At 29.5% G+C, this 13,460-nt stretch overlaps 3 protein-coding genes across 7 annotated transcripts; 2 read left to right on the forward strand and 1 right to left on the reverse strand.

Annotated features, from left to right (window-relative positions):
- The first annotated feature begins 1,487 nt into the window (after positions 1-1,487).
- On the forward strand, positions 1,488-4,562 carry qm (geranylgeranyl pyrophosphate synthase quemao). 3 transcript variants are annotated; one of them, XR_001095972.2, is made up of 8 exons: positions 1,516-1,776; positions 1,899-2,053; positions 2,518-2,662; positions 2,735-2,855; positions 2,963-3,102; positions 3,170-3,272; positions 3,347-3,640; positions 4,036-4,562. XR_001095972.2 is itself a non-coding variant. In XM_076532757.1 (7 exons), exons 1-7 carry the CDS (start codon positions 1,720-1,722, stop codon positions 3,577-3,579), a joined length of 882 nt encoding a protein of 293 aa, XP_076388872.1. In that variant the 5' UTR covers positions 1,488-1,719; the 3' UTR covers positions 3,580-4,562. The 3 variants fall into 3 exon arrangements, 2 of the variants coding, with proteins under 2 accessions (XP_076388872.1, XP_003703192.1); XM_076532757.1 differs by having other exon boundaries at positions 1,488-1,776; positions 2,735-2,783; positions 3,347-4,562; XM_003703144.3 differs by having other exon boundaries at positions 1,517-1,776; positions 3,347-4,562.
- On the reverse strand, positions 2,518-8,203 carry LOC100879262 (uncharacterized). 3 transcript variants are annotated; one of them, XM_012284951.2, is made up of 6 exons: positions 8,038-8,203; positions 7,451-7,886; positions 6,951-7,279; positions 6,653-6,870; positions 6,405-6,537; positions 2,518-6,319 (listed from the first exon to the last, which is right to left on the reverse strand). In XM_012284951.2, exons 1-6 carry the CDS (start codon positions 8,064-8,066, stop codon positions 6,076-6,078), a joined length of 1,389 nt encoding a protein of 462 aa, XP_012140341.1. In that variant the 5' UTR covers positions 8,067-8,203; the 3' UTR covers positions 2,518-6,075. The 3 variants fall into 3 exon arrangements, with proteins under 3 accessions (XP_012140341.1, XP_012140340.1, XP_012140343.1); XM_012284950.2 differs by having other exon boundaries at positions 6,405-6,570; XM_012284953.2 differs by having other exon boundaries at positions 6,180-6,319; positions 6,405-6,560.
- A 248-nt stretch (positions 8,204-8,451) lies between these two features.
- On the forward strand, positions 8,452-13,364 carry LOC100879373 (breast cancer type 2 susceptibility protein). The gene is made up of 11 exons (XM_012284949.2): positions 8,452-10,128; positions 10,222-10,368; positions 10,443-10,531; positions 10,605-10,838; positions 10,911-11,061; positions 11,150-11,353; positions 11,436-11,646; positions 11,717-11,901; positions 11,971-12,212; positions 12,292-12,475; positions 12,575-13,364. The coding sequence occupies exons 1-11, from the start codon at positions 8,596-8,598 to the stop codon at positions 13,229-13,231; spliced, it is 3,837 nt and encodes a 1,278-aa protein (XP_012140339.2). The 5' UTR covers positions 8,452-8,595; the 3' UTR covers positions 13,232-13,364.
- The last annotated feature ends 96 nt before the right edge of the window (positions 13,365-13,460 follow it).

Raw genomic sequence — 13,460 nt, forward strand, 5'->3', positions numbered from 1 at the left:
TCCTGGCTTTATTAGGCATCAAAACGCATCAAACCCTAATAGAAATTTGTTTCTAAATGCCTCAGGAACCATACTACGTCGTCAAGTGCCGAAATATTGCACTTTGCATGCGCAGTAGTATTGACACAGGTGGCTCATGTACGTGTCGTAATGCTGACACAAAATAATTAATCACTCATTACCCGAACATTATTTATGAACTTTTATGATCGAACCATGTAAATAATGCATTGCTGACCATTCTTCAATCATAAAAGTGTACAAAATATATCCACAAAACGTGTAATTAATTATTCAAAATGACCTCGTGTATACCGCTTGTCACCGTGGCTGGCCTTAGTTTATTACTTAATAACTAATTAATTTCATTAAAAATCTGAACAAATATGATACGAGAAAGTAGCTGAGGGATCACTGAACATTCTTTTATAATAAAAGTGCATAAATTGTGTTTAGAAAATGTGTTATTAATTATTTCAAATTAGCTCATGCGTACGATGTATTCCACCGACTTCGTGTTGGATATTAATTAATAACTAATTATTTACAATAAAAATGTGAACATATATGATCTGAGAAAGTAGCTAGGGAATCACTGATCATTCTTTAATCATAAAAGTTCATAGATTGTGCTTAGAAAGTGAGTAATTAACGATTTTGCATACTCATTATCGTGTATATTCCTCCTGCGCGCCGCCCGCGCATGCCACTGAGGAATAATCACTGAAAAACCATATCCCCGTAGACTTTAATGCAAAATTGAATTTGCTTGCGGTTATGTAGTTGATTTTTTAACCTTTTTTCCCATGCTTTTCTCTTGCACCACTCAACCAATTCAACCGGATGACACGGTTGACTATTTTTGCTTTAGCGCGAAATTTACTCGCTCGCTCAACATTGTTAGGTTAGGCGCGGAGCGCCTCAATCAAACAGACCTAATTAATTCAATAGTCTGTAATTGCAATAATTAATACCTGAATTAGTTCTAAGTTCAGCTTCTAACATCTGCATCTTCGAAAAAAATTAATACATAAACATCACGATGAATATGTAACAATTTTTATTTACATGCTACATACTGTCCAGAGCACGAGAGAAAAGTAGCGGGACGGGAACGGGGCAAAGAGGGTAGGCCGCTAGGACCACCTAATCCCCACTTTTCGACTCACGCGTAGCTTCCACCGTTCATCCGTAATGGTGTGGTTTTACATAGGTATAGAAACAGATATTGCGACTATATGTTAAAAAACTCTATCTTTTTCCTCTTACGCGATGCGTAAAACTTTTGGACACTACGACAATGGAATGCCGCTCAACGTATCGCTCGTTCTGTCTCGCTTGTTCTACATATATCTTACCCACTCTCCGCGTCACGCGACCGATTAGTGTATGTGTGCGCTTCGACAAATAGCGTGTTGTTGCCGAAAATGCGTGTGACAATAGGCGGCAACGTTACAATCCGACCACTGCGATGCTCTTTTCGTCCCTCTAGCCCCGTTCCCGTCCCGCTACTTTTCTCTCGTGCTCTGGACAGTACATATAAATACGTATCGATTTCTACTAATCATGTAGCAGACGATATGACACACCGCCAAGTCGGCTGTCATGCTCGTTTAAGTGTGGGTATATAATTCGCTTCCAATTGATTTCTCAGTTCAGTTTACCAAAGTAATTGCAATTGCCGGTGTGTTACCGGTATTACTTGTAATATAATTCATTATGGATCAGAGTAAGAATATACCTTTTTCTCGGAGCGGTGATAAGGAAGAGGATAAGGTTAGTTTTCGTTGGGGTATGATAGAGATTAATTTGAGGTTAAGAAACCTGTCAAAGTGACAATAATGAACGTTATCACGTAAATTTGTTACTTAATGAAAAATATACTTTTTTCTTTATAGATACTGTTGGAACCATTTACCTATATTCTCCAAGTTCCTGGAAAACAAATTAGAGCCAAGTTGGCACATGCCTTTAATTATTGGTTAAAAATATCACAAGATAAACTGCGTGCAGTTGGAGACATAGTACAAATACTTCATACTTCTAGTTTATTGTTAGTTTATATTTTAATCTATTTTAATTTTCAGTATCATTTATCATGAACACGTACAGGGGATCTTAAATCATCAATATATATGATCAGTACTGTCAATGTTTATTTAAGAAACTATGCTTCTCTCACATGTTCAATATTTGACAATATATCACTTCAGAAGATTTTCATTATTATTTTTATATAACTAACACACTTTTCAATGAACTTAAATTTAGTAGAATCAGTTATCTTGAAACTTAATATAATTAGACTTTAAATTGAGAAAAGAGGATCATTAGTTCCATGGAGTTCCATGGTTCTTAGTCACTGAAAGATCATTGAAATGCTTCAAGTTTTCTATTACTATAGTTTCCACATTGACAGTATGTCAATATCTTCCTTTACACATTCAATAATATTGACAATACATGTTGATTGCCTAAGGTTCTCCTTATTAAAATTAATTAATAACATTTTTATAGAATTGATGATATTCAAGATAATTCAGTTTTAAGAAGGGGTATCCCAGTAGCTCATAATATTTATGGGACAGCCAGTACAATAAATGCTGCAAATTATGTAATATTTATTGCATTAGAAAGAGTACTTGCTTTAAATCATCCAGAGGTAAAGAATTTCTCATAAAATTCTATACTCCTTTGTAAATTTTGTTTTTAACATTATTTTATTTTATACCAGGCTACTCAAGTATATGTAGAACAATTATTGGAACTCCATAGGGGACAAGGTATGGAAATTTATTGGAGAGATAATTATATATGCCCATCTGAATCTGCATATAAGCAGATGACAATTCGAAGTACGTTTAGCACAGTGGTTGTGGAATTGCACATTTCATTAATATATGCTTTTTTTCTTTTATTAAAATGTCTTTGGTATTATTTAATATGAAATAATAAATTACAGAGACAGGTGGACTTTTTAATTTAGCTGTGCGATTAATGCAATTATTTTCTGATTGCAAAGAAGACTATACTGCTTTAGCAGGAATTTTAGGACTCTATTTTCAAATTCGAGATGATTATTGTAATTTATATCTTCAAGAGGTAAGTTCTTAGATCCAAATTTCTCCATTCTTTCATGTGTCAAAAATCATGTAAAAAATTTTTACAGTATGCAGAAAATAAAAGTTACTGTGAAGATCTGTCTGAAGGAAAATTTAGTTTTCCTATTATCCATGCTGTACAAAGTCATTTAGAAGATAGACAAATAATGAGTATCCTTTATTCGAAAATGGAAAATCTTATTTACATTATTTGAGTTGATTTATTCCTTAATAATTACTAACAGATATACTAAGACAACGGACTAAGGATATTGAAGTAAAACGGTACTGCGTAAATTTACTAGAAAAATTTGGATCTTTTGCTTATACAAGAAATGTACTTGAAGAACTAGATAAAAAAGCTAGGGATGAAGTCCAACGTTTAGGTGGAAATCCTTTACTAGTTGAAGTTTTAGATGAACTAATGAACTGGAAACATCAAGATAGTCAACAACAGATTAGAAAAACTGCAGTTTAAACTCCACTGCTCTTTTTTAAGTCTCAGAAACATGCCAAAAGTGACCAGCATATCAAAACATGTAAACTATGCATAGTATAAAAACATAAATAAGTCAAAATAAGTTACAAAGTTTTTAATCATTTTGCAGTTTACGGCTTCATAAAATATAAACAAGAAATCCTGGTGTAATTGAACTCTTTAAGCAAGAGCTTAAACTTAAAGTGATTGGGTTTACATTTTATCATGCAAGTCATAATAATAATACATATAGGTTTAGTTAAACTTATTGCATTTATTTCATTCTTTATAAATAGTAATAATTATTTTGATATAGTTAGAAGCTATGAACTGCAAAATGAGTAAGCATTCCTCGTTCTCCCTTAGTAGAAGAATTTTGCATATTTCGACCTGCTGCTTATTTTTGGAATACCTTATCTGTATATATTTAATTTTTACTGTTCCACTTTGTTGCAGTACAACATATATAACGGAACAGATTCTTAGAAGAAGTCATTGTACATCATAGAAATTATTTAAAAATTTATAAAAGGAAAATGAACGAGTCAACATGTGTTTCTAAACAAAATTTTACTATTACCCTAACAAAAATTTTGTTGAAGTTCACATGTTTGTTACCATTAATAAAGAATATGCCATATTGATGCATCAACAATAATATAGTAATTGTTGAATACAAATAGTGATGAGAAACAGTATACTAAAAAGTTACTATCAAAACTATTACAAATCTTCATAGATCTCTCAATATTGCATTTTCAATATGCAAATCTTGACTATATAGTCTTGCATTATTTAAATTAATTCTTAAACTGTAAATCACTGAGACAGTGACAGAAACAGTACAGCAAAGCTGACCCAATGTACAAGTTAGACTATTCCATTAGATATTATTTTTTCAATACATAAATGTCCCTTTGAGAACCTAGGTACACAGTAATCTAAACATTGTTATATATTGAATAAATGTTTTACAAAACTGAGTTACAGTTATTTGAGTTTTGTTATTCAAATGCTAATTACATTATATAAATTTTGTATCTGTTAGAAAAATATGTATATCTTAGAACAGTTTTATTGAATTTGATAAAACAGCGTTAAAATTGTTTTATTATTTATAATAATGAAAAGAATTAAGAGTGCATTTATATTACGCAAATATAATAGAAATAAAATTACTATTCTATTATCTCAAGTATGATGAAACACTACACGAATTTATAATTTGATACAGTTGTACCATTATATATAAAATTATTTATAATAAATAAATATGCTTCCAATAATTCTAAAAAATACATTTATAAATTAATTGCCACTAGTATATAAAGCTTGCAAGTAATTATTAATTTAAACATTAGCAGTTACTATTAATTATTTAAACTAAAATTTGTTTACAATTGATTAATGACTATTTGAAGTAATGATTTTTCAAACTCTTACTTTCTGACTCCCTTACCTGTTTTTATCTGCTACTATATGTAGTGATTACAGAAAACACAAATAAATTTTGGTGGGAAATAGTGCTAGATTTCACGTTACGACGATAAGTAACAAGGTGAAAAATTCCAGTGGTTGATTCAAAGAAGTAATTCATGAAGCATTGCAACAAAAGTCTTTTATGCTGTGCACTAGATACAATCTAGGTAAGTATTTTTCTCGTTGATTATAATCAATGCCAGAAACAACTGAATTGATCTAGATCATTGATTGATATATCCAGTAGCCCCATTGATTAAATATCATGAACCAATATTAAGAGATATATATAAATAAGAAAATATTTATACACATATCACTTGTATATTTATAACAAGCACATTCATTACAAATGTGTGCATTACAAAAATATATTTACTTGCGCATACAAGCATGTGCGTTAATTAAACAACGTACAACATTCAGTGAGGTAGACATAGTCACAACAGTATATCATCTATTGAACAACATGAGCATTTAAATTACACATTTTTACTCTTGGAACACTAATTCCCTATTACCTTTAAGAGAGTATATATATATTCTCTATAGCATAGAACATTGTACAATTAAAGTACATTTTAATACTGCGACATATTGAAGTTCCTTATCATTAACAATAACAATATATGTGTGTATTTATTCATACACAGGGTATTTCAAAAGAAATACACTCAAATCGTAAATACCAAAATGCTAATGGATTTTTTGATTTTTATTAACACCTTGTATGGTGTTCGTCTTTTTCGTTATGGATGCTTAAATTTATGAACCACCATGTTCAAAAATTATTTAATAATAAATAATAAAATATCTATAACATATCACCTTTATATCACAAACATAGTTATCAATTTTTATCTTAGAAAAATAAATAAATATAAAATGAAATTCTTTCCTCACATAATCAAAATCAATCTTCCATATCCTGGTCCCATATGTTTTCACAAGGTAACAAAAAATTTTTATAGAATTTTTAAGATCGACTTTCTTAGCTAACCAATTAGCTGCAATTTGTTATGATTTTAGTTTTAGGTGGTTTTTCTTTCTTTTACTTTTACTGCTCCCAGGATTATTATCCCTGATAGTACCCGGTATACTTAACTTAAGAGATTGTCCAGGGGTCATATGCTTTCCTTGAATTTCCAGACCTTCATTATTATTATGAGTAGTTTGTGCAGAAACAGGAAGAGTAGATCGAGAAATAGGACTTAAAGGTCTTCTGTTACGAAGCGATGTTACCGACGATGATGTTAGAGATCTAAAATTATAAATATAATAAAAAAGTAGTATTAATAGACACAAAATAGACAGCATTTTTTCTTTACTGTATTTGAACAGTTTACCTGTTTTTGCTATTAGAAAATCTTGAAGTATCTAATGGAGCAAGCTTCACATTTTTTGGCCACATAGCAGAAGAAACAGAATTATGCCAAGTAGATTGATAATTTGAAGTTTTTGACAAAGTTGAGTTTTTTCCTGAATATTTAAAAGGAACATATCTATTTGAGCCTAACACAAAATAATATTAACACTAAAAATATTTTATACATTTCATAAATGATGTATAATATTAAACAAGTATTTAACATGCCTTGGAAAGAAGAAACATTTAGAGACTGTGCCATAAACTTAATTGGCGTGGTTTTTACAGTAGAGAAACTTTCCCTTGTTGATAAAACATAAGGTACAGGACTAACTACAATCTTTTCATTAAAGACTGTTCCAAGTTTATTTCTACTAGTGTGTGGTCTAGAAAGTTTATCTTCTATAATATCCAATTCACTTTTTATCCTATCATTATTATATCTTCTACAAACAAACACAAGTTATAAATATATTTCTAATATTATTAAAATTCTTTTATTTTCTACAATAGATTGCACACATACTTTTGAATTTCTTGAATATTTGTTCGAGGTGTTTCCTTTTGTATCAATGTAGAGTGATCTTCTAACACTTTACATCTACTATTTGGAAATCGGTTTTCAAGAGAAATTGTTTCTTCGAACCAATTCAAATTTGCACTTTTTACCACACTTTTACTGCTGTGAACAGGTGCCATGCGTATTTGCAAAGCATCATTGAAATCATCACATAACAAATCGGTTTCACTTTCTTTATTTGGAAATAATTCAGATATTACATATTCGTAAAGTATATTAAATATCTCATCCTGATGAGTTTTTCGTGATTTATGCTTGCATGAACTTTTCCTTTCCTATAAATAATATATTATCCATTTGACTTTTTAATTGGGATCTTTTTATTAAAATTGTTAAAATATATAGTTGTGAACATAATTAAGTGGATACTTCGTAAATTTTATTAATTACTGATATCTTTCAGCAAATAATATGCTTCACAAATATAAGTATTAGGTATTTTTTACCTTTAATTGAAGACTATGCTCTGATACTGCTTCTTCATTTTGAAAATCAAAATTACTATTTATATTGAAATCTCCACATTTAGTTTTAGTCGCTAAAAATGGATTTCTACCAACTATTCTTAAATGAGGTATTTGTGTTCTCCATTGTATACATTCTTCCAAAACAGCCGTTTGGGTAACTTGTTCTCCATCTTCATAAAGTGTGTTTTCAACACCTTCCCATTGTTGTAAAACTTTCTTCGTTGTAAGATTCTCAATTTCTGATGAATAAGATGTACATGTTATCGTGCTGGTTTGATCCCAAGTTGATCCATTCTCATCAACATCTTTCCAAGCTTTTTTCTTTTGTTGTAAACTTGGTAATTGAAAATCATTTGATTCATTTTCGTGAACTTTATAATTTTTTAACTTTGGTAAATTCTCAGGAGTTTTTATCCTATGTAAGAATGGATTAAATATATATCAACACATTCCTTTGTGAACAAAAAGTCAAACTTCACAGAAATTAACATATAAATACTAGTTAAAGCACAATTATTAAATTACAAAAATATCAATAAAGTAAAGAGAACTGTATTATAACATACGTGTTCTGTTTAATTTTCCTTTTATGCATTTCATGCTTCTTAAAATCTATCTTACATAACCTAGAATCACTTTGCCATTTATCTAAAAATACTTCTACGCGTTCATAATATTTTTATTGATTTTGTTAAAAGTATATTTACGCTAGTTGGCGTTAGTAGTACTGTATTTAGCGCGCGTTGATATAAATCTTATAGAACATGTAAAAATGAAGCTTACAAAGTACTTTGAACATTTTAAATTAATTACTTTTTAATAAGTTAGTACTTATATTTTGTTACAAAATGAAGCAGCTTGCTTCTGAAAGTAAGAATCTCAATTTAACATGCAATTTATAATATAACCAATCGATTCTGTTCAATACCTGTAAACATAGATGGCAGGTTTTGACACATTAGCTATCAGAACCATGTTAGTACTGAAACCCGCAATTTGCGTAATGAAAAACAGCATGAGATGTAAGACAGCCCGAATGAATAAATGATTTACAATATCAACGTGTCTTAGAAATAAACTAATTCAATGAGAATAATCACGTGTATTATAAAAATTTAACAGTCATGGATATTGACAATAAAAATGAGGGATTTTCCTTTGGTTTTACTACTGCCAGTGGCAGTGCTATTAATGTTTCTGAGAAAGCTTTATTAAAAGCAAAGAACTTGTTTATAGAAGAATTGAAAGAAACAAGCAGTCATGAAGAAGTTAGTAAAGTTGAAACAAATATTAATGAGTCTCATGTACAGTTATCAAATGTTGGATTTCAAACAGCAAGTGGCAAAAGTATTAACGTAACAAACGAAGCGTTATTAAAAGCAGAAACATTACTGTCAAGTGAAATGACAGAAAATGCACAAAATATCAGACCCTCAATTAATTACAAAACTGCCAGATGTAATTTAGATACTATTTTTGATGAAGATTTAGTAAAGGTAGAACAACAATCTGAAAGTACAATGAAAAAAGAAAGTAACAAAGATAATGCATTTATAATAAATAATGGATTTAAGACTGCAAGTGGTAAACGTTTGAAAGTAACAGAACAAGCATTACAAAAAGCACATGCAATGCTTTCTGAAAGTATTATAGAAAGTACTGACAATACGTGTTCAAATGCTTTAAAAATTGATAATGATAATTTACATAACATAATGAAACATAAATCTTTAAGTACAAGAATTACAGAGAAATTCAAAGAAACATGTGCAAGTGAGAAAGATACTGTTAAACATGAATTACAAAATATTGAATTTCAGACTGCAAGTGGACAATCTATAAATGTCACAAAAGAAGCCTTATTGAAATCAAATGCATTATTTTCTGAAGATATGATGGAAGATTTGGAAAAATCACCTCCATTAACTAAATCACTACCTAAACGTAAAATTAAAGATGTTGATAATGATGAGATGTCTTTTAATAAAGTGAAATCAACTAATCATTTTAAAAAATTACGATTTAGTAATGAATTTCAAGTTCAAACACCTATTTGCAACAATTCAATTAATGCAGAAGAAAAGGAAAATCAAAATGTGACATCAGTACCATCAAAAGTTTTAATTTTAGATTGTGATGCCAATAAGTCAATAAATAATAATCAAATAACTGAAACAAATGAAAATAACATTGAAGGAAACAATAAATCCCTTAATTCTTTAATTTCTCATGAAATTGAAGCTAGTACTGTTGCGCTCTTAGCTGATGAAAAAGATGCTTTTGATGAATGGGTTACTCCTGTAAAAAGCAAAGAAAGTGAAGATACTTTAAATGTACCATCTAGTCCTGTAATAGGAGGACAATTTATTCCTAAAAAACGGAAAAATGTAAATAATAAAAGAAAAAGTACAAATGCTGTAAAGAACATGGAGAATAAGCATCTATGTGCAAATACCATAAATCAGTTAAATGATGATTGTGTAAATTCAAATGACTTCATAAATAAGTGTACAATAAAAAAGGAAGAATCAATGAATAAAACAAATACATGTGATATTGCAGTTACCAATGAATTTAATGATACTCAATTAATGTTAGAATTCATAAATCAGTCTGAAGATATTTTAGAAAAACGTTTTCAAGCTACTTTGGAACAAGTAAGTTGTATTTGATTCTCCAACAATAATGAATATTAATACAGGGTAAAACATTTGGAATTATAATTTGGATTTGTATTGATATTTTTTTAGGATAAACAAATTATTTTAAAGGAGAGATGTAAACCTAAACCAATAATAGGGACATTATATTTGTATAGGAAAACCAATAATAAAAATCGTTTATCATGGAAAGAAATTAGTAAAGGAAATAAACCAGTACTGTGTACAAGTAAAGAGGTAATAATAAAACAGAAATTGTATTGAGTCTTACATTGATAAACTATATTACATTTTTTTATTTTTGTTATTAGCTTACAGAACGAAAATTACCACTTGAAATACTTGATATAACAGCTCATAATGCAATAACATTTAAATTTCGATGTACAGATTTTTATGGGTGAGATACATTTTTATTATTCCTTTCCACATTTACAAGTAAATTGTTTATGCATTTTGTATATAATGTTTAGACAAGATGTTGTACAAAATAATATTGAAGGTATAAAGTTAGAAGATGGAGCTTACTTAATTTTGGATGAAAATGGATATGTAGGAATAACAGAGATTAAAAGATCTTTTCTGGCAAGTCCAGGTGTGGATCCTAGTTTGCTTTGTGATGGTTGGGTTGAAAACCATTATAAATGGATTGTATGGAAATTGGCGTCAATGGATAGAATAAAGATAGGGTCTATTACTTTACCACGGTAAAAGCGATTATACTAATAGTGCCAGAGATATAAATTTCATATTATTTACAAAAAGGGATTCCTTTTTAGAGCATTGACGCCTGCTAGAGTCATGATGGAATTAAAATACCGTTATGATCGAGAAATTGATAGATCTCAAAGATCGGCCATAAGAAAAATTTTAGAAAAAGACGATGTTGCATCAAAGAGAATGGTTTTGTGTGTAGAATCTATTACTGGGGTAATTTAATTTGACTTTTATTATATATAGAAACATGTTATAAATTAAAAATTAGAAGTCAATAAAATCTTTATATTTCTCTTTATAGCATGATGACTGTGCTATTATAAATGGTTCTTTATTAAAAGCGCCAAAAAAAGTAATGGTAACAGATGGTTGGTATAGTATTCAAGCTGACATTGATTACGCAATGGTTACAAATATAATATCTGGAAAAGTAAAAGAAGGTACAAAATTAGTAACATATGGATCTGAGTTATTAAACTGTGAACAAGGATGTTCACCTTTGGAAGTAATTATATCTTAAAATATTATTTTTAATTTTATATGAAAAATAATTAATTTATATAAAATTATTAATTAATAATTTATAGGTTCCAAGTAATGTCTGTTTAAAGCTACATACAAATTCAACTAGAAGAGCACGATGGGATACAAGATTAGGATACATAGTACCTTCAGGACCTTTGTGCATTAAATTAAGAACTGTTAATCCAAATGGTGGACTAATTGGCAAAATTAAAGTTCTGATTACAAGAGTATATCCAATGTTATATCGTGAGAAAACTTCAACAGGGGAATCCAGTAAGCTATACAGTTTAAATAATTTTAAAGTTAGTAATTACACTAATACTTCTATGTCCTATAATTTCAGTTACTCGTAATGCAAGATGCGAAGAAAAAGCGAATATCGCTTATGAAAAAAAATGTAGATCAACCATAGAAGCATTTTATGCTAAAGCAGAGAAATGTTTTTCTAGTGGAGCTAAAAAACGTTCTTTAGATGCAGATAGTCCAGATTTAGCAACAATTGACTGGAGTGAAGATTGTGGAAGAGAGGTATTAAATGAAAACAATTAAATTTGTATTCTTATATTTTGTATTTTACATTTTATTCCCTGGTTGCAGGAATTGGAACAATTAAAAGATAGGTACCGTGTAAAAGAAGAGCAATTTAGACAAAAACTGGAATCACAATTACAAGAAATTTTACCTGCTCCACGGCAAGTTACACCTCTATTAAAAGTTCGAGTATTTGAAGAAGATACAAATGCAGTTCTCACAATCTGGTCACCTAGTGAAGAAATTGTGGATATTTTAAAAGAAGGGAATTTCATATCAGTTTGTAACATCGTTCCTTTGGGAAAAAGGTATTGGTTATATTATTAATATTACTATAACATATTTAATTATAATTCAAATGTTATCTAATATAATCCACTATGACAGAAATAATGAGCTTCAATTAAGTGCAAGTCGGAGTACAGTATTTAAACAAATAAATGTTTCTAACATATCTTATCCTAAAAGAACATATACACCATTATGTGATGTAAATAAACCCACATTTGCTCCAATTTTCGGAGAACTCGATACAGTAGGAATTATTGTCAGTATTGGAAATGAACCATATGTAAGTTACTCATCTATTTCATTGTTCTGTGGCTGACTTTTGTTGAAACTTTTTATGTATTTAAAAAGTTAAATGTTATTTGCTTTGATATTTCCATAGGGTATGAAACATTTTGAAGCTGTATATTTGGCATATCCGGATGCAAATTCTCAGTCGTCGTACATATCGATATTGTTTTGGCATGGCATAGACTCTCATGGATATTCAGAAATTTTGACAGTAGGATCATTTATTGCTTGTAGTAATTTAGAATGGCGACGAGCCACAATGTGGAGAATACCGATGACGTATTGTACGGAACGAAGTACATTTACTCGTAATCCTCGGCAAAATTATCTTCAACAACCGTTTGAAGATTTGAAACATTTGATCAAGGATACTAGTACATATATAACAACATGTGCTAAAGAAATTTCAAAAGAAGTACAAAAGAAACCAGTGACAAGAATGTCAGATTCCCACATACAATATAAATCAAATGAAAATCTTAGTTTTGATAAAAAGTATATTAATGATGTCTCTCAAGAACATACAAGATGTTTACTGAGTAACCAATCAGGAAAGCCCATTACGGTTCAAGAACGACTTGAAAAATTAAAACATTATGGTGAACCATCAAGTTTATCTCCAATTGTGCTGAATAATAGTTCTAAACGAGTATTTTTAGAATTTCAATCACCCGTCCGATCAACCGATAAAGAACAAGCAAAAAGCCATAGGTTATCAAATAAAAAATTTACACAGGATTCCAGATGATAATAAATAATTTAACTTCTAATTTATTAAATGTATATTAAGATATTAACTGTATATTAACTGTTTATATTTTGAGTATAATAAGAGTATATTCATTTTTTATTCAAAATAAATTGTAAGTTGTTAGAAATTACTTAGAAATTTTTCTGAGTATACACTTACCTTTAACAGCAGTCTGTGTTATTGCGTAACTTACGTTTCAGGAAGACGATTCTATAAATTATATCAG

This window comes from Megachile rotundata, chromosome 6 (assembly GCF_050947335.1).
Source record: "Megachile rotundata isolate GNS110a chromosome 6, iyMegRotu1, whole genome shotgun sequence".
NCBI classification, from domain to species: Eukaryota; Metazoa; Arthropoda; class Insecta; order Hymenoptera; family Megachilidae; genus Megachile; species Megachile rotundata.

Coding starts and splice junctions, on each gene's coding strand:
- LOC100879373 (XM_012284949.2), top strand. CDS start 8,596: ATGGATATTGACAATAAAAATGAGGGATTTTCCTTTGGTTTTACTACT. Junction 11,354..11,435: donor AAGGATGTTCACCTTTGGAA/GTAATTATATCT, acceptor AATAATTTATAG/GTTCCAAGTAATGTCTGTTT. Junction 11,902..11,970: donor GTGAAGATTGTGGAAGAGAG/GTATTAAATGAA, acceptor CCCTGGTTGCAG/GAATTGGAACAATTAAAAGA.
- qm (XM_003703144.3), top strand. CDS start 1,720: ATGGATCAGAGTAAGAATATACCTTTTTCTCGGAGCGGTGATAAGGAA. Junction 2,663..2,734: donor TTGCTTTAAATCATCCAGAG/GTAAAGAATTTC, acceptor ATTTTATACCAG/GCTACTCAAGTATATGTAGA. Junction 3,273..3,346: donor AGAAGATAGACAAATAATGA/GTATCCTTTATT, acceptor AATTACTAACAG/ATATACTAAGACAACGGACT.
- LOC100879262 (XM_012284950.2), bottom strand. CDS start 8,066: ATGCATAAAAGGAAAATTAAACAGAACAC. Junction 7,887..8,037: donor AGGAAAATTAAACAGAACAC/GTATGTTATAAT, acceptor ATTCTTACATAG/GATAAAAACTCCTGAGAATT. Junction 6,571..6,652: donor AAATGTTTCTTCTTTCCAAG/GCATGTTAAATA, acceptor ATTTTGTGTTAG/GCTCAAATAGATATGTTCCT.